Source organism: Erythrolamprus reginae, chromosome 5 (assembly GCF_031021105.1).
Source record: "Erythrolamprus reginae isolate rEryReg1 chromosome 5, rEryReg1.hap1, whole genome shotgun sequence".
NCBI classification, from domain to species: domain Eukaryota; kingdom Metazoa; phylum Chordata; class Lepidosauria; order Squamata; family Dipsadidae; genus Erythrolamprus; species Erythrolamprus reginae.
Genome location: NC_091954.1, coordinates 64,119,855 through 64,146,567, shown reverse-complemented (window position 1 = coordinate 64,146,567; position 26,713 = coordinate 64,119,855). Strand labels below are relative to the sequence as shown.

General features: G+C 37.5%; 1 protein-coding gene across 6 annotated transcripts in view; it reads left to right on the top strand.

The window, feature by feature from the left end:
- Positions 1 to 22,825, top strand: part of TRIM8 (tripartite motif containing 8) — an 81,235-nt gene extending 58,410 nt beyond the window's left edge. For all 6 annotated transcript variants that reach the window (XM_070752832.1, XM_070752829.1, XM_070752831.1 and 3 more), the window contains 5 exons: positions 10,972 to 11,067; positions 12,621 to 12,854; positions 16,184 to 16,215; positions 16,929 to 17,044; positions 21,466 to 22,825. In XM_070752832.1, the coding sequence (XP_070608933.1) occupies positions 10,972 to 11,067; positions 12,621 to 12,854; positions 16,184 to 16,215; positions 16,929 to 17,044; positions 21,466 to 22,073 (1,086 nt within the window). In that variant the 3' untranslated portion in view covers positions 22,074 to 22,825. The remainder of the gene's footprint in view (positions 1 to 10,971; positions 11,068 to 12,620; positions 12,855 to 16,183; positions 16,216 to 16,928; positions 17,045 to 21,465) is intronic.
- The last annotated feature ends 3,888 nt before the right edge of the window (positions 22,826 to 26,713 follow it).

The window sequence follows — 26,713 nt, the reverse complement described above, 5'->3', positions numbered from 1 at the left end:
GAAGGGAATAATCTTTGATAAGAGAAAGATGAACAAAGAAAAGAAAGCTAAAAGTTGAAAGAAAGACAAGGCTAGAAAAGAGGGAAAATATTTGACAACAAGAAAGGAAAAAGTGGAGAGAAACACAGATTTTAATTTAAAAAGGAAGTTAAAAGACAGAAATGAGAGAGCTAAAAGAGGGAGGTAACCAAAAAAGAAAGGAAAAAGAAGATTAAAACATTGGAGTAGTGTAAAAGAGAAAGGATAAAATAAAAATATGTGTGTATAATTAGTAGCAAGATGTTTGAGCATAACTTTGATAATAGAAAATATGAAGATTGAATTTTAAATACATTTTATCTGAGGGGGGAAAGGGGGAAGGTAATATCTGTGAATGTAAGCTTGATGATAGAAAATATGTAGAAATGAATGGGATATGAATAATTTGTTCACTATGATAAGGATAAAATATACATATGAATATTATGTAGAAATGAAGTTATAAAATAACACAAGAAAAATGAATTGAAAAATGTAAGAAAATAGAAAGATTGAATGTAAGTTTGATGATACAAAAGATGAAAACATATACCAATACAGTATTATAAACTGAGAAATGACCACATTTTGGATGTTGGAACTAAATTAGTGATAAAATGGGAGGGAGAAATGATTAAAAATAGATATTAAGAAGAAAAGAAATCTGAGAGATGTATTGAAAATGAAATGATAATAGATATGTAATTATTTGAAAAACAAAAATATTGTTAAGAATATTATATGGATGTATTAAAGCAAATGCTCATGACATGAGAGGGGACGGGGGAAGGGAGGATTTTAAATTTGGAATGTACCAATAAACAAACACATGAAGATAAAAGAAATGGATTAAAGGACTATATATGAAATAAAATATAAAAAATGTAAGATTGATTAAAATAAGTCAAGGTTGCTGGAATACCATCCCAGAAAAATGAAGAAAATACAGCAAAGGAAAGAGGAGGGGAAGAGAGGAGTAAGAAGAAGACAGAAAGAGGAGGAGGAAAGAGAGAAGAAGCGAGATGAGAGTTAAGAGAGAGGACAGGAGGATAAGATGGGAAGAAGAGAAGGAGAGAGAGAAGGGAAGTAGGTGTAGAAAGAGGAATAGGAAGAGAAAATAAGAAGAGGAGGAAGGGCTGTATGAGTGCTAGGAAGGTAGGATGATAAAAAAAGCAACCTTCAACTAATAAAACAATGATAAATATAGAAAATATGTGTAAAGATTTTCTAAAAGAATGAAATGAGAAATATGTAAAAATATCAGTATGGGAATAAAAATAAACTTTTTAGATAGATGGATGGATGGATGGATGGATGGATGGATGGATGGATGGATGGATAGATAGAGCATAGTAGCAAAACAATAAAAACTCTATGACAGAAAATTTTGCATTCTTTCTGGAAAGAAATGAGACAAAAGGTGTTTAGGACATTATATTGCCCAACTGTTTGTGGCATTGCATTAATATTAAATTTGATTCTGCTTACTATTACGATATATAAGGATATATCAAATAGTGATCAATATCAAATATTTTCAATTCCACTTAGTTTTTGAAATATTCTATGGGCTGTTTAAAAAAATAAAGATTTTTAATACTAGACACTAGATTTCCTAAAAACTGCAAAATTCTACACTGAACCTCTTATTCAAAATTAGTGAATGTCTCAGAATTGTTATAATTGTTTGCTAGATCTAAGCAAAAGATTTGCCCTGTTTTTTTTATTTATTTATTTATTATTTGGATTTGTATGCCGCCCCTCTCCGAAGACTCGGGGCGGCTCACAACAAGTGAAAAACAATCCAATACAATCCAATTAATTAAAATATTATAAATTTAAGAAAATCCCCTATACTAACATACACACATACAGGCATACCATATATAACTTCAACGTGCCCAGGGGGAGATGTTTAGTTTCCCCATGCCTGACGGCAAAGGTGGGTTTTGAGGAGTTTACGGAAGGCAGGAAGAGTAGGGGCAGTTCTGATCTCCGGGGGGAGTTGGTTCCAGAGGGCCGGTGCCGCCACAGAGAAGGCTCTCCCCCTGGGGCCCGCCAACCGGCATTGTTTAGTTGACGGGACCCGGAGGAGGCCCACTCTGTGGGACCGAATCGGTCGCTGGGATTCGTGCGGCAGAAGGCGGTCTTGGAGATATTCTGGTCCAGTGCCATGAAGGGCTTTAAAGGTCATAACCAACACTTTGAATTGTGACCGGAAACTGATCGGCAGCCAATGCAGACTGCGGAGTGATGGTGAAACATGGGCATACCTGGGTAAGCCCATGACTGCTCTCGCAGCTGCATTCTGCACGATCTGAAGTTTCCGAACACTTTTCAAAGGTAGCCCCATGTAGAGAGCATTACAGTAGTCGAACCTCGAGGTGATGAGGGCATGAGTGACTGTGAGTAATGAGTCCCGGTCCAGATAGGGCCGCAACTGGTGCACCAGGCGAACCTGGGCAAACGCCCCCCTCGCCACAGCTGAAAGGTGGTTCTCTAATGTGAGCTGTGGATCGAGGAGGACGCCCAAGTTGCGGACCCTCTCTGAGGGGGTCAATGATTCCCCCCCCAGGGTAATGGACGGACAGATGGGATTGTCCTTGGGAGGCAAAACCCACAGCCACTCCGTCTTATCCGGGTTGAGCTTGAGTCTGTTGACACCCATCCAGGCCCCAACAGCCTCCAGGCACCGGCACATCACTTCCACCGCTTCGTTGACTGGGCATGGGGTGGAGATGTAAAGCTGGGTATCATCGGCATATTGATGATACCTCACCCCATGTCCTTGGATGATCTCACCCAGCGGTTTCATGTAGATGTTAAATAGCAAGGGGGAGAGGACCGACCCCTGGGGTACTCCACAAGGGAGAGACCTCGGAGTCGACCTCTGACCCCCCACTAACACCGACTGCGACCGGCCAGAGAGGTAGGAAGAGAACCACTGAAGCACAGTGCCTCCCACCCCCAACCCCTCCAACCGGTGCAGAAGGATACCATGGTCGATGGTATCGAAAGCCGCTGAGAGATCGAGGAGCACCAGGACAGAGGATAAACCCCTGTCCCGGGCCTGCCAGAGATCATCCATCAACGCGACCAAAGCGGTTTCCGTGCTGTAACCGGGCCTGAAACCCGACTGCTGGGGACCTAGATAATCGGCTTCTTCCAAGGACCGCTGGAGCTGGAGTGCCACCACCTTCTCGACAACCTTCCCCATGAAGGGAAGGTTGGAGACTGGACGATAGTTGTTAAGTACTGCTGGGTCCAGGGAAGGCTTCTTGAGGAGGGGGTGCACAAGCGCTTCTTTATAGAGTGATGGAAAAACTCCCCTCCCCAAGGAAGCGTTGGTAATCTCCTGGGCCCAGCTCCGTGTCACCTCCCTGCTGGCCGAGACCAACCAGGAGGGACACGGATCCAGTAAACAGGTGGCGGAACTCACAGCTCCAATGGCCTTGTCCACTTCATCAGGTGTCACCAGATCAAACTCTTCCCAGACAGGTGGACAAGTACGTGCCCCAGTCACCTCGACTGACTCGTCAGTCGACTCTGTTTTACAATTGGAGTCGAGGTCGGCCCGGATCTGAGCGACTTTATCAGCGAAAAACGTGTTAAACTCCTCGGCACTACTCTGCAAGGGCTCCCCAACTCCCCCCTGATTAAGAAGGGAGCGGGTCACCCTAAACAGAGCGGCCGGGCGGGATTCCGCTGATGCAATCAAGGCGGCATGGTACGCGCATCTTGCCGCCTTGAGCGCCACTTTGTAAGTCTTAATAAAAGCTCTTTCTTACAAGTGTTCGATCAGATTCAGACCTACTCTTCCTCCATCGCTTCTCTAGACGTCTCTTCTGGCGTTTCAACTCCCGGAGCTCCTCGTTGAACCATGGGGCTCTACGGGGTGTAGCGCCACGGAGAGGTCGCAAAGGAAATCTATGAAATCTATGTTCATCTAGAAACATTGGAATATTTACATTGTACTTTAGCTGCACCTCAAAATCAAAGATGATTGTACTTGTACAATGGCAATCCAGTGTGATTGCCACTGGTATCTATAAATATTCCAGTTACTGATTATTCAACAGGAGGCATAGCAAATATTGGAATTACTTTGTATAAAATACATATTCAATTTGCTCCTTCATTCATTTAAGGGATGGAATTTTTATCATATTGTCTTCAGATGTTTGCATCCTATCTCTCCTCGGTGCCAAACCCAAAAGTAGACATGTAGAGGTTCAGATGTCAGCACTGGGAGAAACAGAAAGGATTTAATTTGTTCCTGAAAAAATAAGTAGGCCCATTGCACTTGCTTTTGCTGTCAGTAGAACAGCCTTTAGCCAAAGCTCCTCTATTCTATTAACTCTGTTGGATGAAATACAATCACAGCAGTAGTGATATTCAAAATTCAGGAAGTCTCAATTACTGGTAAGTTAAATATCAAGAGCCTTCAACACCCACACTCACACCCACTCCTGGGTCTATTATAGCTTTCTTCTGCCTAGTTTCTAGGTGTTTAGACTACAACTCTTAGCCTCACAAGCTGCCATGGATCAGCGGTGGCTTGCTCCTGGTTCAGACTGGTTCTTAGAACTGGTAGCGCTAGTGGCGGGAGGCTCCACCCATGACAAACGTCGCACCCACTCACACATGTAAACAAGTAGTAAAGGACTTTAGAACACACTATTGCCATGGATGGTTATGCGCTCACTGGGAATTATGAAGTAAGAAACACTAGGAATTATAGAGCTTCAGTATATATTGTAACTGTGAAGGAATTATAGTTCTTTCCAGAAAAGGAACCAAGTTGGGAGAAAGTAATCTCTGATATTCAGCAGTTAATGGTTGAAAACTGATATGCATATTGGTGCCTTCCACGTTTGTTATCCTGTTTTAAATCTTACATTTTCTACTTAATAGCTTTACTCATGAATACTGCGAGTATTGTTCGTCCTACTTGAACATATCGGTTGTTTCAATTCAATTTGTGGGATGTCCCCATTCCTTAATGAGGATAGCTAAGAGGAATGCAAAAAGACTCAGCTTTTAACTTGTACTGACAGGAAAGTGAATAGAATTAGGGCAGAAACTGATAGCATTTGCAGCCTATCCAGCTCACATTTCTAAATGGATGCTGAAAGATCCCCCCCCCCCCCCCAAATCTGTTTAGATACACAGATATTATCCAAGTCATGCCCGAGCCTTTCACAGAGTTTAGTTTAGTTTTTCTTAATAAACTAGCAAAGTAGCTGAGTTTTTACAAACAGTTCTAGTTCTACTTTGTCTAGAGCAGTGTTTCCCAACTTTGGCAACTTGAAGATATTTGGACTTCAACTCCCAGAATTCCCCAGCCAGCGAATGCTGGCTGGGGAATTCTGGGAGTTGAAGTCCAAATATCTTCAAGTTGCCAAGGTTGGGAAACACTGCTCTAGACAGAATGCAGCTCATTTTAAAAAGACTAAGGATTTCTTGGTGAAACCTGTGTTATCACTTTTGGACAATCTTTTAAAGAATCTTTTAGAGCTAACTAAATAGGCAAAACAAAATGAATTATTTGCTCCTTGATGCATGGTTTTGCAAGCAGTTTTATTTGTTGTGTTGCAGCCTCTATTGTGTTGCAGCCTCCCAACCTTTGTCGATAACAGGGCTCAAGGTACCTGAGACTGCAGGAAACATCATGAAAACAAGGAAAGAAAGAATTTTTGCTTTATGGGTAGAGATGATAGTGGCCTTCTTTGCACTTATATTGATTTACTCTTCTCTCTACTTGAGACAAGAATCAAGTACAGTAATCCCTTGCTACTTCACGGTTCATCTTTTGCGGATTCGCTATTTCATGGGTTTTTAAAGGGGGCTTAAATCCATTATATCCACTAAAAATTTTAAATTCATAAAATTATTCTACAGTACTACTGTACTCTATTAAAGAAACTGGTAGGATATCACATGTAGTTCCAGCTGAGAAACATTATAGAATGACTGTTTAATAACGCAAACGGTGGGTTTTAAAAGTACAAATACTTGTTAAACACATAAAAAATGTCTTTCCTCTACTTCACGGAAAATTCGTTTTTCATGGGTGGTCTTGGAATTCATCCCCGGAGAAAAATGAGGGATCACTTGATTATAAACTTCAATTGGCTATTTATGATAGCAATAATCCCTTCCGAACTGGTTTTCCTATTGCTTCTCTGCCTATTTTTACCATTTCACATTCCTTCTTGATCTTCCTTACCCTTATTTGCTTCATTGGGGGTGTAGTAAAAAAAAGTTAGGTAGATTCTCCCCTCTTCCCCTCCCTCTCTCTCACACCAACTATTTGGAAACTGGTAAATTAGATTAGATTGTTTTCCATTTTCACCACTTTTATTGAAATGGTAAGTGTATATTTTTTAAAAGTTTTGATAATGAAAAATATGCTGTCACCTGCGATTTTCTTCCCCAAAGGTCAGAAATGTGAATGCATCGTGTTACATTAAAATATTTCGCTGTCTCCTTTCCAGTTCCTGGAGATTTTGTTATCAATTACTAACATAGTTTGAGTAGAAAACAAAACTATTTTGCATAGCGTTTTGAAAAAAACAGATTATTTTAAAGATAAATATTTAAAATAGCTTTTCCAAATGTGTTGTTCATCAGAGCTGTTAGAATACAAGTTACATCATCTCCATTTAGCCTGGACAGCTGTTCAGAAAGGCTGACTATGGAAGTTTATTTTAGGAGATTTACCCTATATTTCTTACCCCCACAAAAGAATGAATCTTCTAGTATTCTGTTACATCTAAATGCACTGTCTATATTATTTATAAATTATATAGATATTTATAATTATTTTTGATGCTTATTCTCTGCAGTTTATATAAATTGAAATACAGTGTTCCCTTGATTTTTGCGGGTTCAAAATTCACGAAAAGTCTATACCACGGTTTTTCAAAAATATTAATTAAAAAATACTTCATGGGTTTTTTCCCTATACCATGGTTTTTCCCACCCAATGATGTCATATGTCATTGCCAAACTTTTGTTTGCCTTTAATAAATATTTTTTTTAATAAACTTTAATAAATAAACAGGATGAGTAATAATCTAAATGGTTGCTAAGGGAATGGGAAATTGCAATTTAGTGGTTTAAAATGCTAAGGGAAGGCTTGTGATACTGTTCATAGCCAAAAATAGTGTATTTACTTCCGCATCTCTACTTCGCGGAAATTCGACTTTCGCAGGCGGTCTGAGAACGCATCCCCTGCAAAAATCGAGGGAACACTGTAGTTAGAATTAAATAACATGCAGACTATTTTAATTACACACAAGCCTTGGTTTGCATTGTTTTTTAAATGCATGTTTTCCATTTAAGTTTTATCACTAGCATTTGAGAATGGGCAGCATACAAATAAGATAACTAAATGATCTATTACTGTGCCCATCAGGCCCATGCTTTAAGACAGCCCTGCGACCACCCAACTCACTCATGGTGACTCTGGGTAGCTTACAGAAATAAAACCCCAAATGCAAAACAAAGTAACCGTCCAAATTTCTCTCCCCTTCCCAATAACAGTCAAAAACTTTGGAGTGCAAAGCTGAACACCTTTGATCTAACCTTAACTTTTACAGGATCTTTCTAGCCAGATTCACATATAAACCAATCAGACCACAATGAATGAATATGGTACTTACACTACACATACATGTGCTTGTTGCAGACAAATATTAAACGTGAAGGTCATTTCTCCATAGATGTCCAGAGTTACGTTACTTGTGAGTCACATTCTTGCACACAGATTCAGTATGTCAAAATGCATTATTTTACGCAATAATAGATTATTTAGCTATCGTATTAGTATGCTGCCTGTTTCCAAATGCTGTTGATGAAACTTAAATGGAAAAATTTGCATTTAAAAATAATACAAACCAAGACTCGTGTAATTAAAACAGTGTTAATCCTCTACTACTACTTATGACAAATTTTAGGATGTAGCATTGATTTTTTTCATGTATGGCATCAGCACCAGCATATTTATTTGAGCTATGTAGCCGTCTGTGTTTCTAAACGTTTTCTAGCTTAATATTTATTGCCAGCTGGATGAGATACCATTTTATCTAGTGAGTAATGACAATAGGTTGATGAGAATTCTTCCCCAGTGCTATGTAAGGATTTACTGCAGGGCTTTTGAACTAGGATGACTTGAATCTGCTGTGACACGAATCTGCCTGGGTGGCCTTGGGCATGTCAGTGTCTTTCAGCCTAGTCATCTTCAGAACAATGCAAGAAATAAAGCAACTTCATTTCCAACGAAGGAGGGCTGAGAAGTAATCTGCAGTTACTTAAATCAGTGTTTCCCAACCTTGGCAACTTGAAGATATCTGGACTTCAACTCCCAGAAGTCCCCAGCCAGCGAATGAGGAAAGATATTTAACAAGTATTTGTACTTTTAAAACCCGCCCTTTGCATTAAACAGTCATTCTATAATGTTTCTCAGCTGGAACTACAGGTAATATCTTACCAGTTTCTTTAATAGAGTACAGTAGTACTGTAGAAGAATTTTATGAATTTAAAATTTTTAATGGATATAATGGATTTAAGCCCCCTTTAAAAACCCATGAAATAGCGAATCCGTGAAAGATGAACCGTGAAGTAGCGAGGGATTACTGTACTTGATTCTTGTCTGAAGTAGAGAGAAGAGTAAATCAATATAAGTGCAAAGAAGGCCACTATCATCTCTACCCATAAAGCAAAAATTCCTTCTTTCCTTGTTTTCATGATGTTTCCTGCAGTCTCAGATACCTTGAGCCCTGTTATCGACAGAAGTTGGGATAAAACAATAGAGGCTGCAACACAACAAATAAAAACTGCTTGCAAAACCATGCATCAAGGAGCAACTAATTCATTTTGTTTTGCCTATTTAGTTAGCTCTCTCTAAAAGATTCTTTAAAAGATTGCCCAAAAGTGATAACACAGGTTTCACCAAGGAATCCTCAGTCTTTTAAAAACGAGCTGCATTCTGTCTAGACCAGTGTTTCCCAACTTTGGCAACTTGAAGATATTTGGACTTCAACTCCCAGAAGTCCCCAGCCAGCATTCGCTGGCTGGGGAATTCTGGGAGTTGAAGTCCAAATATCTTCAAGTTGCCAAGGTTGGGAAACACTGACCTAAATGGTCAAAGGTAGACAGTTCATACAACAGTTGAAATTATCTTAGTCATATAAAAATAAGTTTCATATCTGGGTAATATTATCTGAAACCAAAGTGCATTTCTATTGGTATGTAGAAGCTGCTTATTGAAGCAAAGGGGAGAAATTCTACAAGACTGGTTTATCTGGCTCTTCGTGATCACAGAAAACTCATTTGTTTCAAATTACAGTAACGTTCTTTGTAACATCCAACAAGGAAGCGTAGTTATCTGAAGACCTGTTTGCCTAAAGTGATTCCATAAGTCCCATGTCTTCTGAATCAGTGGGGAATCTCTTTGTCTCCTTTCCTTCTCCTAGCCAAACAGCTTTTTAAGTAGGGAGTATCTTATCTGAAGTTAGTGCATACTAAGTGGGCAAATATTATGGGGTAATGTAAAATGTTATCAAATATTTATGTTTATTTTGAAGTTTCCTAAAAACATGCTTTACTTTAGACCAGTGTTTCCCAACCTTGGCAACTTGAAGGTATTTGGACTTCAACTCCCAGAATTCCCCAGCCAGTGAATGCTGGCTGGGGAATTCTGGGAGTTGAAGTCCAGATATCTTCCAAGTTGCTAAAGCTGGGAAACACTGCTTTAGACACCTGAAGTACAAACTCTCTAGTTTACCCAATACTTTATAGCATTTCAGAAGTAATTTCCTCAGAATTGGAAGAACTTTGAAAGTGAAAAATAAGCTCATAATAATAGCAAAAATAAAATAAATACAAAGGAAATTATCTAAGGATGATTTTGCATAGTGTAGTATTCATTATTTTAATTTCTTGTTATCGTAGCTGTATTTATAGAGCTAGCCTGCACTTCAACTTGAAAAAAATATTTTCGGTGGTAATTCTATATTTAATCTCTTAAAGTTTAAGAAACAAAGATACAGTTTGTTAAGATGGTTCATAGAAAACATTTGAAGGATGTAAAAGTCCATCTAAGAAAAAGAAGCATCCCTATATAATCTTTTCCTGATTGGCAAAATAGTTGTGTGTTTGTGTGTGTGAGAGAGAGAGAGTGTGTGTGTGTGTGTGTTAGTGGGTGGGTCTTCTTCCACCCCTTGCACATACCTGTTGCTTACAAAACAAAAAATAAATGATTTGAATAAGGTCTTATGTAACACAGTGGATTTACCTTTTCTGAGGCACGTGAATCTTTAATAACTTCTGCATGGCATTCAAGAATTTGAAAAAGAAATTGTGTTTGTGGGGCCACAACCTTGCTCCTTTTTCAAATAGCCTAGGTTTTTCATCAGTCTCTGAGTCATATGATTTTCAACCCAACTTTTTTGATCTATGTTTTTGATGATATGTTGTTTTCTCAAGGTGGTCCTTAGCAGTCCTACTGATCTTAATTGTTTTCACTTCATTATTTCACTCTTTTTTGTTCGTTTTAAAATTCTAATATTATTTATATTTTGTAAGTCACTCAGAGTTGTGATTGCAGTTGAGGTGGCCTATAAGTTGATTGAATTAAACAAATAAGAATCACATTTGTAATATTCTAGTTCATAATATATTACTATGGAAGCAGTGGTGGTGAGTGGGAGAACAAATCATTTATCTTTTTTTTCTAATTAATTGAACGCTTTTCAGATTAGCTACTGAAATACAAATCTAGGCTTGCCACGGTCATTCTGTTACTTTTTACAGAAAGAACAGTGCAACGCAATGAACTAGTCTTGAGCATTTCCAGCATTCCTTCTAATTATTATATACGTTTTCAGTTCCCCCCCCCCTCTCCTTTAAAGCATCTTAATAGCCTTTTTTTATGCTTCTTCCTTGCAGAAAATGCTGGTGAAGCAGCAGGACCGTCTGGAAGAGCGTGAACAAGACATTGAGGAGCAGCTGTACAAGTTGGAATCTGACAAGCGCCTGGTTGAAGTAATTCTAATTTACTTAAAGCTACAACCAAGAAGCATTCTGTTCTTGATAGGGGAATTTCCAGTGAAATTTGAATCCCTACAAATGGCATAGTCATATATTATTGTTCTTCCATTCATGGAACAATCAGAGAATCCCCACCAAAGACATCATTCACTACAACTCTCCAATGTTAATTATATCATTTCAATATGTCTTATTATGATATGCATGAACATTGGAAACCACTAATCTGCAGGTATTTTTCATTGCTTAAACCAGATGTGTCAAACTCACGACTCGCGGGCCAGATGCATTATGCGCCACACCCTCCCCCAGTTTAGCAAGGGGGGGAAATGTTGCGATAGGTCACATGACAACAATGTGTCATCGTGAGTTTGACACTCATCCTTTAGAGCAGTGTTTCCCAACCTTGGCAACTTGAAGATATTTGGACTTCAACTCCCAGAATTCTCCAGCCAGTGAATACTGGCTGGGGAATTCTGGGAGTTGAAGTCCAAATATCTTCAAGTTGCCAAGGTTGGGAAACACTGCTTTAGAGCCTTTTTCTTAAGGCCTGTCTTCCAGTGCAGCTTCTTCTCTCCGGGCACAAATAATCGTTTGAATATGAGATATAAAATAATTTTATTTTACTTTAACCTCATACTTCAGCAGATTGTTAAATGGGGACATTGTACTTCTAGCATATTTGTCTGGTGTAGTAGAAGAGGTGGGGCGAAAGGGATGCATTGATATGCAACACTGTGTCTGTGAAAAACCTCTATTCACTGCTGGAATGCAGTCTTTGGCATCTTGATCTAGGATTAATTTGGCTTGATCTTGATCAAGGACAAAAGCAAAAATTATTTTCTTATAGATGATGCTTCACAGCTACTATGTGCCATTTGTTAAGATGTGCACCCTCATCACTCTGTTGAATTCAGATGTTCGAGTAACCATGATATACAGTGTTCCCTTGATTTTCGCGGGTTCGAACTTCGCGAATAGCCTATACCACTGTTTTTCAAAAAATATTAATTAAAAAATACTTTGCGGTTTTTTTTTCTATACCACGGTTTTTCCCACCTGGTGACATCATACGTCATTGCCAAATTAATAATTTTTGCAAATAAATACAAAAAATTATTGTTAATAAATAATTATGTTTATAAATATCAGGATCACTAAGTGTCTTATTCAATGGTGAGTACCAGTAATAATGGTGAGTAAAGGGTTGTTAAGGGAATGGGAAATGGTAATTTAGGGGTTTAAAGTGTTAAGGGATGGCTTGTGATACTGTCCATAGCCAAAAATGATTTATTTACTTCCGCATCTCTACTTCGCAGAAATTCGACTTTCGCGGGTAGTCTCGGAACGCATCCCCCGTGAAAATCGAGGGAACACTGTAGGCCAATAGAGCAAAGCAAATGAACCTGTGTAAAAAATAAGAGTGAAAAATGCCTAGAATAAATGTTCTGAATCCAATATTACCACCACTATCTGTTATGAGTGATGTAATAAGTTAATAGGAGAGGACACTGATTCTGGACACTCTTCTTTGTCTGCACCAATAGGAGAAGGTAAGCCAGCTAAAGGATGAGGTGCGCCTACAGTATGAGAAGATGCATCAGATACTTGATGAGGACCTGCGCAAAACCATGGAGATCCTTGACAAGGCCCAAGCCAAATTCTGCAATGAGAATGCTGCCCAGGTGCTGCATTTGAGCGAACGCATGCAGGAGGCCAAGAAACTGCTAAGCTCTGTTCAGGTCATGTATGACAAGACAGAAGACATCAACTTCATGAAGGTAAAAAGTGGGATATGTTTGGAGAAGAAGATATCTGAGTTGAGCGCTTACAATAAAAGAAGGGTTCCGAGCTTTTAAACAGCACTTCAAGTCCGTACTGAGTGCATTAAGCTCACGGTTGTAACTTCATTTCTAATCTTTCTCCCATTCTTGGCAATATAAATTTCTTCTTTTCTCCTTTCATGATAACCTTTTCAGTGTGCATATGCCATCTCCCATCTCTTTGCATTTGTTTTTCTCAGAGTTACCCTGATGAATCCTCCCATATTTACTTGGCAAAACTATATTGCTTTAGATTTGATTAACTTTTTGTAGTTTTACTGACATTTGTTTTATTGTTTATGGCTCCTCTCTTTAATAATTTGTAATACTTTTCTGCAGCAACACACAAAAATATTGTGCAGAGAGAGAATGAAAGAATATATGTTCCTCTAGAAAAGAGTATTCAATTATTATTCCATTTCCCTGTTTGATATAGAAATGCTGTGACTGTTTCTGCATGTTTAAATGCTACTTTGTCCACAAAGGATGAGAATGTCCAAAAAAAAAGGTTTATAGTAGTAAAAAGAGAAGTAGAACAAAGTTTGATAGAAAAATTGTGGACTACAGTAGCTCTTGGCTCTCATGGATGGATTTAAACATTCAGCATACCAAACTAATGCTAAGACCCATACAGTTTCTGCATATTAGCAGTATCAAAATTAACAGTGGGAATTAAAGTTATTAAGAGGTGAACATTAGCACATGTAGAAAATTATTTTATCTTTCATTTTACCATATAGCATAGCATGGGAACATCCAAATATGTGGTTAAACTTGCCTCTTGGCCAGGAGATAGAATTGATAAAAGGACTTAATCGGTGATAAATGTTAAACTTGGATAGTTTGGTAGCATAATTTTTTTAAAGTCCTTTCTTATCTATGAACACTATATATGTTCTAAGTGGCTCAGTGGCTAATCAATTGTCGATCAGAAAGGTTGACAGTTCATCGGTTCAAATCCCTAGTACAGGTCTCCTGTGTAAGCAAAGGGGGGTATACTAGATGATTTCCAAGGTCCCTTCCAACTGTGTTACTGTTTCCTGACTTAAATTGGACAAGTACTAAACTATTTTATTTATGATATTCTCAGCCAAAATTATGTTGAACATACAGCAGAAAAGATCATAATATACCTAAAAGATCATAAAATTATACATAATATATTTTTTATTATTTTGAACTGGTCATCCTCTCTTGATCTAATCTACTTCATATTATTATTTAGTAAAATGTTCTCCTAAGTTACAGTGTCCCAAGCTGCCCAAAAGAACTAGTGACCAAGGAAATATGAATGTCAGCAATATTACCTGTATACTTGAATACATATACCACAACAACCTTGTTGAACCTCTGGTTGCTCTGAGCCCATTTATGGCCCCACAGTTTCTCCTTCCTAAATGGATAAGATTTAAATTTTACTCAGTTACAGCAACAATGGGTACATTGTGGAAGCTCATTAAATTCACACAAAATTCAATCCTGCCTATTCAAATGATATTGCAGCATCAGCTATCACACCGTGCAGCTCTTACACAGGATAGAAAGTTCCAGTTCAGACAGAGATGGATTTAGATGGCTATTTCAAATAACATTAGTTTAAAATTGGTTAGGGTTTCTGTTGATTGTTTTTAAAAATAGTTGCACATCTGGTGCCCAACAGATGTGTTTGGCTAGAAGTCCCACCTGTGGCAAATTCTGGGAGTTTTAGCACCATGTCTCAAAGGATATCAAGTTAAGTCTACAGAGAGGGGCGGCATACAAATCTAATAAACAAACAAACAAACAAACAAACAAATAAATAAATAAATTTAAAACTAAATAAATAAATAAATAAATATTGCCTTAAGGATTGACGTAAAGATAACTATATTATTACCCACTGTAAAAGAAAGTGTAGATGAAATAAAATACAACTATTATAATTTTGATTGTGGCCCAAAGACAGAATCCAATCAACATCTTTTAGGCTTATGTATTTGGATATAAGATTCAAATGTTTTAATTGGCTTATTGGGTTTGAGATTCCTAGTCAATTATTGATTTTCTAAATGTAGCCTTCTTAAGTTATACAACAGATGAATGAGTAAAAAGATTACTTCCGACCTTACTTCAGATAAGATTCCACTCAGCATTCTTGTCTAAAAATGGCCTAATACTCAGTTTAGGAAGTTTCTTCACCTAATGTTTCTATTAAAAAGATGTTTCCTTGTAAATCTCAATAATTGATTGGCAAAGTATTTACATTCTACTAGAATATCTCATTAAATGGGTTGATACATAATATTATGCTTAATTGTGCTTCAGCAAGAGACCACTAAAAGAATGGCAGAACGAGTTAAAAAAAATTAATGTGGCAGAATGTGAAGTATTAATAACATTCAGTAGTTGCATGAAGTCAAGGGAGTGTAGTGGAATTACAGCAATAATGGTAATCTTGTGATCTAAAATCCTGGGTCTATCTGCCATATGCTACAGCTAAAATGATAAAAACTGGAATCATTATAGAGCAGTAGATAAAGTTATTGGGTTTACCTAACTCAAAATATTTGCTTAGTAACTTCTGCTATTTGTTTCAGCGCTAAGATTATTTGTAAAGTCAATTAAATGTGTAAGATTAATTCAGAAAGCTCTTATTTTGCTTTCTTAATTAATCTTACACATTGTTGTAGTCCAGAAGATCATAGTAAATCTACCTAAAGCCAAGAAACCTTGTGTAAACTAGTATTTTTTTGCAATTAACTAAGGTACACCACTTATTGAACTTGAATAGCTGATTCCATACTGATCCCATGCATTTCAATTACAACAGAGAAATGAAGAGTTATTGATAGAAACATAATATAATGTGATATACCACAGTGGGGAAAAAGTGGTAACATAGTACTTTAGAATGCTGTATATTTATTCTCATGAACTTTACAGCAACTCTGAAAACAAATCCAGATTATTTTAAATGAGAAGAAAAATTTGCCATCTGCCTTGACAGTATTCATTATGATTGATGGCCATTAGATTCCAGAATTTCAGCCAGAAGCCATTCTTGTAAACTGAAAAACTTTGAAAAATGCAGAGAATGAATCTGATAATATGCAAAATACATGCTCTATGAGCTGTGATCATCATCAGGTAGGTTGGTTATAGAGTACTCACGGGTTGTTGGAGATGAATTTAATAAGTTTATTTAATCAACGAGAACACCCTGCAGAATTGGGAAAACTATAGTTTATGTGCCATCAGAGGTTTATATGATTGACAACCGCTAATTGTGTTTCTTTATTCTTTTCTAGAATACAAAGTCGGTGAAGATCTTGATGGATAGGTAAGAAATCTATTGGCAGCAATTTGGGGGATTGCATAATAGAGGGTGGTTTGAAATGCAGGAAACCCAGATAAGCATCTCTAGTGGCTGTAAAGATAACATTAACAAAGCTGATTTCTTTGCTCAGCTGCCATTATTATAGCCATGGGTTATTGTTGCACTGTAATGGAGCTCTGTTGTGTAGTTTACTCAGAGAGAGAGTTCAAGAATATGACAATTATATTTCTCAAACATGAGAAATACAAGTTCTGCTTCTGCATTGATGGGACTAAGTTATGATTTGGGGGGATTTGTGCTTTAGTTTCTGCTATACATTTGTGTTACAAATCAGAGCAAAAAAAAAAAGATTTGAATTATGCCCTGTATCTGCAAAACCAGAGAAAACCCATAAAAAATCTGTTCTCTGTTAGTAGTGACAGAAACATGTAATTTAAATGGTGTTTGGCAGTTGAGAACACCGTTTTCTTAAAATGACATGGGAAATTTTAAATTTGCAGAATTGCTTTGCAAGAAGAAAGAAGGATTTATAAAGGGAAGTTCTTCTTAGGGATATAAGGAAAAAAGTTTGCCAGAATCCACTCGGAAATAAAATTTCGAACAATTGAGCTGTAAGAAAAAAAAATCAGATAGCCTAATTAAGAGGTACTGTGGATATTTTTCCAGTGGCTTTCATTAAAAAAAAAGTTGTAATAAATTGTAATGCACATTTTAAGGACTCAGAACTGCACGGGAGGCAGTCTGCCCCCTCCCAAGATTGGTCACCTCAATTCCAAGCTCTTCCTGAATGAGATTGCCAAGAAGGAAAAACAGTTGCGGAAGCTCCTGGAAGGTGAGTGATAATTTCCCATGACATTTCATTGTTTGAATACTCACTACTGAATTTCCATTGGCATAAATCGGGGACAGAGTATCTTTCAGCTCCTTTTTCTTAACAATTCTTTTTGAAAATCGGAAACCACAGAAAACAGGGTAACTACTTGTTCTGTCGTGTTCTCTGGTAGAATCCTCCCAAAAATTCACAGGTACAAATTTCAGACACACACACGTTTGAAAATTCAAAACAATGTTCTTTATAATGAAAATTCACTTAAACCAAGCCCTCTTTTGGTATAGCAAAGAGCACTCATCTCCAAACAAACTGGTAATTTGTACAAGTCCCTTATCAGTTCTGTGATACTTAGCTTGCAGCTGTGAGGTAATTCACAGTCCTTCTTCTTTCACAAAGTGAAACACACTTTGCCCTGGTTTAGTTTCAAAGCGGGGAAAAATCAGCACACAAAAAGTCAGTCAGTAAAGCAGTCACGAAACACAGTGATCAGATATCCTCCACAATGGCCAAACCCACAGGCTGCTATTTATAGCAGCCTCACTAATTACCACAGCCCCACCCAACCACAGGTGGCCTCATTTTCTTTGATAATAATCTCTCAGTTGTTGTTGCCTATGCATCGCTCTCCGCATGCGTGGCTGTATCATTAACTCTTGTTCTGAATCCAAGGAGGAGCTAGATAATTGATCTCCTTCTGAGCTGTCTGCCCCACTCTCCTCCTCCCAGTCACTCATGTCTTCTTGGTCAGAGGAGCCTTCATCAGCAGATTCCACAGGGGGCAAAACAGGCCTGCAGCATGTGGATGTCTCCCCCACATCCACAGTCCTTGGGGCAGGAGCAGGGCCAGAGCTAACCACAACACTACTATACTGCTGATGCCCCTGAGTAATTCTGTAGCAACCAATATGTTTTTATTATTTTTTTCTCAGATACCAGGGGATGAGGAGTGTAGATTATTATGCAAAACATTTGGAGACTATTTTCACCAGCTGTAAATTGGCTGCATTCAGTTGCACTTGGAATAGCTGTTAATGGGTTAAAATTTATGCGATAAGGATGAAAAGGGGTTATAAATATGTTGCCCCTTGGCTCTAGACTTTTGAGGACATTTCTAAATGGTGTTTCTATATTCTCCAAAATGATAAATCATCAGGATTTTAAGATTTCAAATCTAGTCTACGGAGTCTAGAGTCAAGTCTACGGAGAGGGGCGACATACAAATCTAATAAATTGAATTGAATTGAATTGAATTTCAGTATTCTGATTATATTTCAACTAATTATATCAATCAGTGATTTCTGCATCACTGCATGAGAGCACGCTATGGTGATGGAAAAGCTTACCAATTCCTGATTTATAATATTTGTGAATAATTATTTTAATGTTTATGCTCTCTGCTTATATGGGAATATTTGTATATCAGAAGAATGCTTCTATGAGATGATATTAAATAGAAACATAGAAGACTGACGGCAGAAAAAGACCTCATGGTCCATCTAGTCTGCCCTTATACTATTTCCTGTATTTTATCTTACAATGGATATATGTTTATCCCAGGCATGTTTAAATTCAGTTACTGTGGATTTACCAACCACGTCTGCTGGAAGTTTGTTCCAAGGATCTACTACTCTTTCAGTAAAATAATATTTTCTCATGTTGCCTTTGATCATTCCCCCAACTAACTTCAGATTGTGTAAATGGGTAAATGTTCCAAGTATAATATGAAATGCTGTACAGTCTCTTTGAATATACTGTATATTCATAGAAATAATTCATTAGAAAATGACCTCCAAAAATCTTTCTAAACCACTCAAACTATTAATATTAAATAATAACACATCTTGCCACAATTGCAGACTTCTTGATTATTTATGCACATTATTATTATTTATGCACATTATTATGTACACTATTATATGCAGGTGTAATAATAATATGGCCCTTTATTTGAACGAACTGAAGAGTTGAGAACTGCATATGTGAATCTGATTGAAGTCAGTTGGAGGGGTCACATTGAAATAACAATTTCCAGTTTCTTTTATTCTATTTTTTTTTACATTTCTCCACATCATAAAATACAAAAAGCAATATACCTTCTCTTTTGTTACAATAAAATAGTTTTGGATTAGTAAATCTTATATAATCAAATTATACATTCTTAAATCCCATCTCTGTAATTTCAGTTATCATCACAAACCCCTTATTCCCTTTCTAATTTCATCATCTAGATAAATCTCCATTAATGTCTAATTAAGTCCATCATTAATATTCCTTAAACTATTGGTAAAATCAATATCTTTCACATCTTATAATCTCAATAGCAAAGCCATAGTGCCTTCTTCCCTCTTAGGGAAAATCTCAAAACAGACTAAAAACCCTTATATCTAATTTTATCAGTATAAAAATTACATACTTATACTGTATCAATTTAAAAAACAAATACAAACATTTAAATTCATTACTTATTATTATGCCATTATTATATTTCATCAAACCCCTCTTGATAAATTAAAATTAAGCAATAAAAACAAATACTTTGATTTTTCAAATCTGTAAACCACATTTAACACACTAGTCCAAATTGAATAAACCTTAGAAGTCTAAATTAAACCTTAAGTCGTCTTAATGTATTTCATTTACTTATTTACTTCATTTATTTATAAATTTTATCAAAATCCATAAATCTATTGTTAAATGAATAAAAAAATAACTACTAAAATCAAAAAATCTATTAAGAAGTATTCTAAAATATTCTAAAATATTCTAAATATAATCAACCATTCTATTTTTAATATATGGACTTACTATTACTTCCACTATTTTAGTTAGTTTAGTTAGTTAGTTAGTTAGTTAGTTAGTTAGTTAGTTAGTTAGTTAGTTAGTTAGTTAGTTAGTTAGTTTTTATGTTGCCCTTCTCCTTAGACTCAGGGCGGCTTACAACATGTTAGCAATAGCACTTTTTTAACAGAGCTAGGCTATTGCCCCCACAATCTGGGTCCTCATTTTACCCACCTCGGAAGGATGGAAGGGTTGAGTCAACCTTGAGCCGGTGATGAGATTTGAACCGCTGACCTTCAGATCTACAAGTCAGCTTCAGTGGCCTGCAGTACAGTACTGTACCTGCTGCGCCACCCCGGCTCATTTTATAGTTCGTATTCTGCTATAACCTAATGGTTAATGTTACTATCACAAATGTACTTTTTCAAGAGCACCAACTGTCTTTTCTCTGAAGGGGTTTTGCTTCTCATTCAAGAAGCTTTTTCAGCTCTGACTGGATGGTGGGGAATGAAAAGATCCAGGCAGAGTTGAAAAAGCTTATTCGATAAAAAACGAAACATCTTCAAAGAAAAAACAGAAAGTCCAGTTGCCTCGTGAAAAAGCACCTTTGGGACAACCATGACCTGGATGCTGAGAATCTCCATAAAACTGTTACTAGGCACTAAGTGTCAGAGTTATTTTATGTTAGCTTAATATTGTTCTGAAATTATAACTGTGTTGAAAAGAGATAACTTCTTTAATTACTGACTTTGCCCAATCTATTGGTTATATAATAATAGAATGTTCTACAAATTTTAAATAAGACCATATTGTCAAAGATTTCCATTGAGGCCAAAGTTGTGTGTGTGTGTGTGTGTGTGTGGGAGGGAGGGAGGGAGGGGGGGGGGTATCATGTATGTATCCAAAGCTATATTTTACCGTTACTTGTAAATGATTCATGCTCAAATGATTATAGGCTACCAAATCAAGTGCAATGTAAGTTACCCATAAAGGACCATTTCCAGGCACTTGGGGCATTTTGAGGTTTTTCATAAAATGTTCGCTTCCATTTTTATGTACAATTGGATAATATTTGAAGATGAAAATGGCCAGCAACCTAATCTTCAGAAAATGAAAATGTACTCAAAGTGCCTTTTCACCGAGTTTCCTGGTCTTGTGTTTCTTGTTGGAATAATATAAATAGTGTTTGCTTGCTAATGTGTACATGTCCCAGATTACACATTTCTGGTAAATGCACAGTACAGTGATACCTTGTCTTATAAACTTAATTGGTTCCGGGACGAAGTTCTTAAGATGAAAAGTTTGTAAGACGAAACAATGTTTCCCATAGGAATCAATGGAAAAGCGATTAATGCGTGCAAGCCCAAAATTCACCCCTTTTGCCAGCCGAAGCCCCCAAGTTTGGAGACTCCTGCCCTAGACATTACTTTTATGGAAAGCATATAAGAGTTAGCTGGAATAATCGGGGGTTCTTTTCCTAGTTTCTGTTAATTTTGAGATCATGTCCGTCTTTGGCATTATCTGCCAGAGTTGGTGATAGTTCTAGCAAACAAATGGATTTGTGCTGTTGCATTAATCATTCAGCTGAAAAGGCAGAGTGACATTTATTGGAGATATCACCTACTTCCTCTCTTTCTTTTCAGGTCCCTTCAGTACCCCTGTGCCATTCCTGCAGAGCATCCCTATGTACCCCTGCAGCGTCAGTAACTCAGGAGCCGAGAAACGCAAGCACTCCACAGCTTTCCCAGAAGCCAGCTTCTTGGAGCCATCCTCGGGACCCGTTGCCAACCAGTACGTCAGCCAGGGGGCTTCTGCTGGTGAAGGCCAGTCTGCACAACCCATGGTGCCTTGTAGCTCCACGCAGCACATAGTAGGACTCTCCAGTGGCCCCCAACCAGTTCACTCCAGCTCCATGTTCAACCCTTCTCACTATCCCAACAGCACATCATCTCAGCAGTCTGTGCTGTCCCAATATGGTGGGCGCAAAATTCTTGTCTGCTCAGTGGACAACTGCTACTGTTCCTCAGTATCCAATCACAGTGGGCATCAGCCCTATCCACGATCCGGCCACTTTCCCTGGACAGTGTCATCACAGGAATATTCCCACCCACTCCCACCTGCTCCATCTGTACCTCAGTCGCTTCCAGGATTGGCAGTGAGAGAATGGATTGACGCATCTCAGCAACACGGACGCCAGGATTTCTATAGAGTTTATGGTCAGCCTTCCACCAAACACTATGTCACCAGTTAACCATCTGGTTTGGGTAGAATCCTGTTGGTTTTTGAGATTTTTTTAATCTAGTTGTTATTGTTTTAAATCAAATCCATTTCCGTCTATCTCTTCCATATGCCAGATTCAGATTTGGGCATTGTTGTCATCTGTTATTTCTAATTTAATTCTTTAAAATTCCTTTCTTTCTATCAGGTTGGGGATGGGAAACTATGGGGGGGGAAATAACAAGAATTTCAATCAAGTATTTGCTTTGGATCATGTGACATTGCTACTTTCCTGTGGGGAAAACTTAAGGGACAGATGATCCTTTTTATTTCAAAGTCTGGGCTCTTTGGTTTTCCTTTTAATTATTTTTTTCCTTCCCATTTTAAAAACAAATTTCTATCATTGATTCATTAAGAAATGACAATTGTAGAGGGTTTTTTTTAAGACTGATTTTTTTTGTGTGTTAAAAGGCCACGTATCGTACATATTGGCATTTTTTTCTTCTTTCAGAGATTTGTAAATACACAATGGCAGGAAATGAAATGCACAAAAAAGGGAAAAGAAACTTTAAAAAAAAATAAAAAAATCTGTTTTAGTTTCCAGGAGGGAAGTGTGTGCCTAAGTACACACATGGCTTCCTGTGTTTTGTTGATGCAACTTCCTCTAACAAGCACTTTGTATTAAAAAAAAATGGACTTCCTGTTATAAGATGCAGGTATTTATTCTGTAACCAATTTTAGAACACACACACAAAATATTCAAATAAATGTGATCACTTAGTGCAATGCCTTGTTCTGGTTTGCCTGTGTGGGCATTACTTTACCCAACTGTGTCTGGGAATAAGGATATGTTGCTCAGAAAGGAATGCGATAGCCTTTAAAAAAAATAGATCACACTCTTCTTTGTCTATGCATGCCCTTAGGAATAACCCTAAATCAGGGGTGTCAAACTTGATTTCATTGAGGTCCCCATCAGGGTTGTGTTTGACCTTGGGCGGCTGGGAGGGCCTGGCCAGGATGGACGTGGCCAGCTCAATGTCACTCATGTCAGGGGCACGTCTGGTGGCCTGGATGGGGCTGGGAAGGGATCCTCCTGCAACCCTCTGCCAGTGAAAATGAAGCTTTGTTTTCTCTGGCAGGGGGTTGCGGGAGGGTGCTGCGGCTGAAAACAAAGCTCTCTTCACTGGCAGAGGAAGTATAGGCCAGACCATTGCTATTTCTAGGGTGGTCCTGCGGGCCAGGTCTAAGCACCCCATGGGCCAGATTTGGGCTGTGGGCCTTGAGTTTGACACCCCTGCTCTAAATAGATATTTAATAATGGGGTAAATATTGAAAAAAATGGGTTGAAATATCTGACAATACCCTGTTCCTTACTCTATGAAATAAGAATGTCATTTCTGTTTGGATGTACTGAAAACACACGGACCAAACATGAATCAGAACAGTAGTTCAGAGTAAAAGTATATGGGTGTTTTAATTAAGAATGATATGAACATTCCATAATGCTCAGATTTTGCTTCTTATTTGCTAAAACTTGGTTAAAATGTTAAAATTTTGAGATTTGCAAATTAAGACAGATATGGTCATAATAACCTGATTATTAATAACAGATTATTAATATAGTACCATATTTTGCTCTCTGGGATATAGCTCCTTTATTTAAAACAAAAATATCACATTCTAAGCTCTCTTGGAATTATACCAGAGGTTCTGCTTATAAACTAATTGTGATTGTACATATGTTTCTGTTATAACACATTTATGCAACAAACCTATGCACACTCAATGGAATACACTTCTACATAGACTTCTATAGAGGATTGTACAGCTTTAAAAAAAAATCTATGGCTTAGAGCTCCTTTCTTGTGGCCATTTTTTGAACCAATCTTTTCAATCTCAGAATCCCCAACCATTGAAAATGCTGAATGGAAATTTCAGTGGGCTTATACTCCTTGAGGGCCAAGTAAAAAAAAAGATTCCTTTTTGCTCTTGCCACAACTGTTATATAGGAGCTATCTTGATGGAGTTAAGAAAAGATTTTGTAATACCAGAGCCTAACTTCCAATTCTCTGGCATTCTTTTTTTAAAGGCACATAATTTATTTTTATAAAGGGAGGGACGCTAGTACCAACATCAACTATTTGGATTTATTTATTTATTTATTTACTAGAACTTAGATGTTGGTCCAATTTAAACAGGGCTCAGTGGCACATACATTCTTCAAAAGAAAATTAAAATAATCAGTATAATAAAAAGCAAACAAGCTCAGCACCCAAAAAGCAATAACAGCAAACAAGAGGCTCTCTCTGTAACAAATCTGTTCCAAACTTATTTGGAAATAGCCTTATTTAATGTCTCCAGCGTTTGCCCTTCACTATCTATTCTATCAAAATATGTGGGAGTTAATACATTATAATATGATGCAAGCAGAAAACGAATCCTTTTATTATCAACAAAAAAATAACTATAATCAGGTTTCAGGATTGGCAGTACCATTAACTTCTAGATTTGTTTAAGTTTGTCTTCTATTTGATTTACTATATGAAAAAGACAAAATGTTTGTTGGAAACTAATAGACTAGTGTGTGGTTTCTCCTGGTGAAAAGCTTAGCAAATAGTGTCTCCCATTGATAGTTAATTAGCATTTAATTTCACTATTTAAAGAAAAGCCACTATTTAGCTTTTAATATAAAATCATCTTGTTCATCTGTTCTGTTTACCAATTTTGATTGCATATCAACTTTTGATCAAATGTTACTTCAAAGAAAGTTTTGTAATATTCAGTGGTGGCTTAATAAGGGAGTAGATAATCACCCCAGAGTTATTTTAATTTTAGATTTGCAAGATGATTAAAAGGTCAGATTTGGTAGCTTTTAAAAGCAAATTACATCTGTCATAGGCCTGTCATTTTTTTACATGCAGAGGAGCATTAATTCACAAAGCGTGGGCAGCGTATATGCAATGCAGATTTCACTTTAAAACAGGATTCTGGTGTTATTTACTCTGGAGGTCCAAAAAAGAAAGCACATATGGATGAAACATTTTGAAACATCCCTTGCCCTCATGCACAAATATCTTTTCATTCTTAAAACTTGGTCCTATTATGTGGACCTTCAATACAGACATGGATCTGCTGCCATGGATTATACCAGTGTTTCCCAACCTTGGCAACTTGAAGATATTTGGACTTCAACTCCCAGAATTCCCCAGCCAGCATTCGCTGGCTGGGGAATTCTGGGAGTTGAAGTCCAAATATCTTCAAGTTGCCAAGGTTGGGAAACACTGGACTATACGACCCTCAAATTCATCTATAAGATTTTATGAAGCCTAGGAAACTCCTTAAAGTCCTGTTATTGATACTGTGTTGTAAAATGACAATGAGCAGGCCATAAACCCACCGAAGACATCCAATCATTTTCTTCACACAATGTTTACATGTGTGTGTGTGTTTTGGTGGAAAGTAACATTTCCTCCTAGGAACCGGTACTCAACTGTTCAGAGTTGAAGCAGGAACGGCTCTTTTCAAAGAAACCAGTTTCAATCCTCACTCAATTTGATGAAAAAGACCAGATGTATTCCCAGGATCCGGTGCTTTTGTGAAAAAGCACAAAACAGCATTATACTTTTGCAAAACAAGCTTCATCTCTTTCAAAGGTCACCTGCAGACCCTATCACAATGCATTAAAAAGGAAGTGAGGAGCTTATGTCTCTCCGAAACAATGCATTTTCTTCCTCTTGGTTTCTTTATGGACACTTCTGGAAGAAGCATTATTTCTAGACTTGGTATTATATTTAGGGTTGCCCTACATTTGACACAGAATAGATTATTTCATCTGGAGTTTCCTGGAGTCTACTATGATGCAGTGAACGGTAACCATGGATTAATTCCAACACACTTTTCAGGCAGACTACTTTATCAAAAGGCATTGAAGACTGCCATCATTCTAAACAACCCCTTTCGTGCCCATCTGAGCACGCTAGATAAAACTCAGCAATTTTGGATTTATTATTATTATTATTATTATTATTATTATTATTATTATTATTATTAATTAGATTTGTATGCCGCCCCTTTCCGTAGACTCGGGGCGGCTCACAACACAATAAAAACAGTTTATAACAAATCTAATAATTTACAATTTAAAATATTAAAAAAAACCCATTATTAAACAGACATACACACAAGCATACCATACATAAATTGTATAGGCCCAGGAGAGATCAGTTCCCCCATGCCTGACGACAAAGGTGGGTTTTAAGGAGTTTGCGAAAGGCGAGGGTAGGGGCAGTTCTAATCTCTGGGGGGAGCTGGTTCCAGAGAGTCGGGGCCGCCACAGAGAAGGCTCTTCCCCTGGGGCCCGCCAAACGACATTGTTTAGTTGATGGGACCCGGAGAAGGCCCACTCTGTGGGACCTGATCGGTCGCTGGGATTCGTGCGGCAGAAGGCGGTCTTGGAGATATTCTGGTCCGATGCCATGAAGGGCTTTAAAGGTCATAACCAACACATTTCCATTTCTATCTGGACAATCTTGAAAAAACTATTGGTTTTCATTGATATTATTCTAAAGGCCACTGTTTAGTAAAAAAAAAAAAACCCCACCAATTGTTTATGCAGGATGTGTATAAAGTAAATTGCAGAGGAAGTAATAATATACATTACGACACTATACAAAA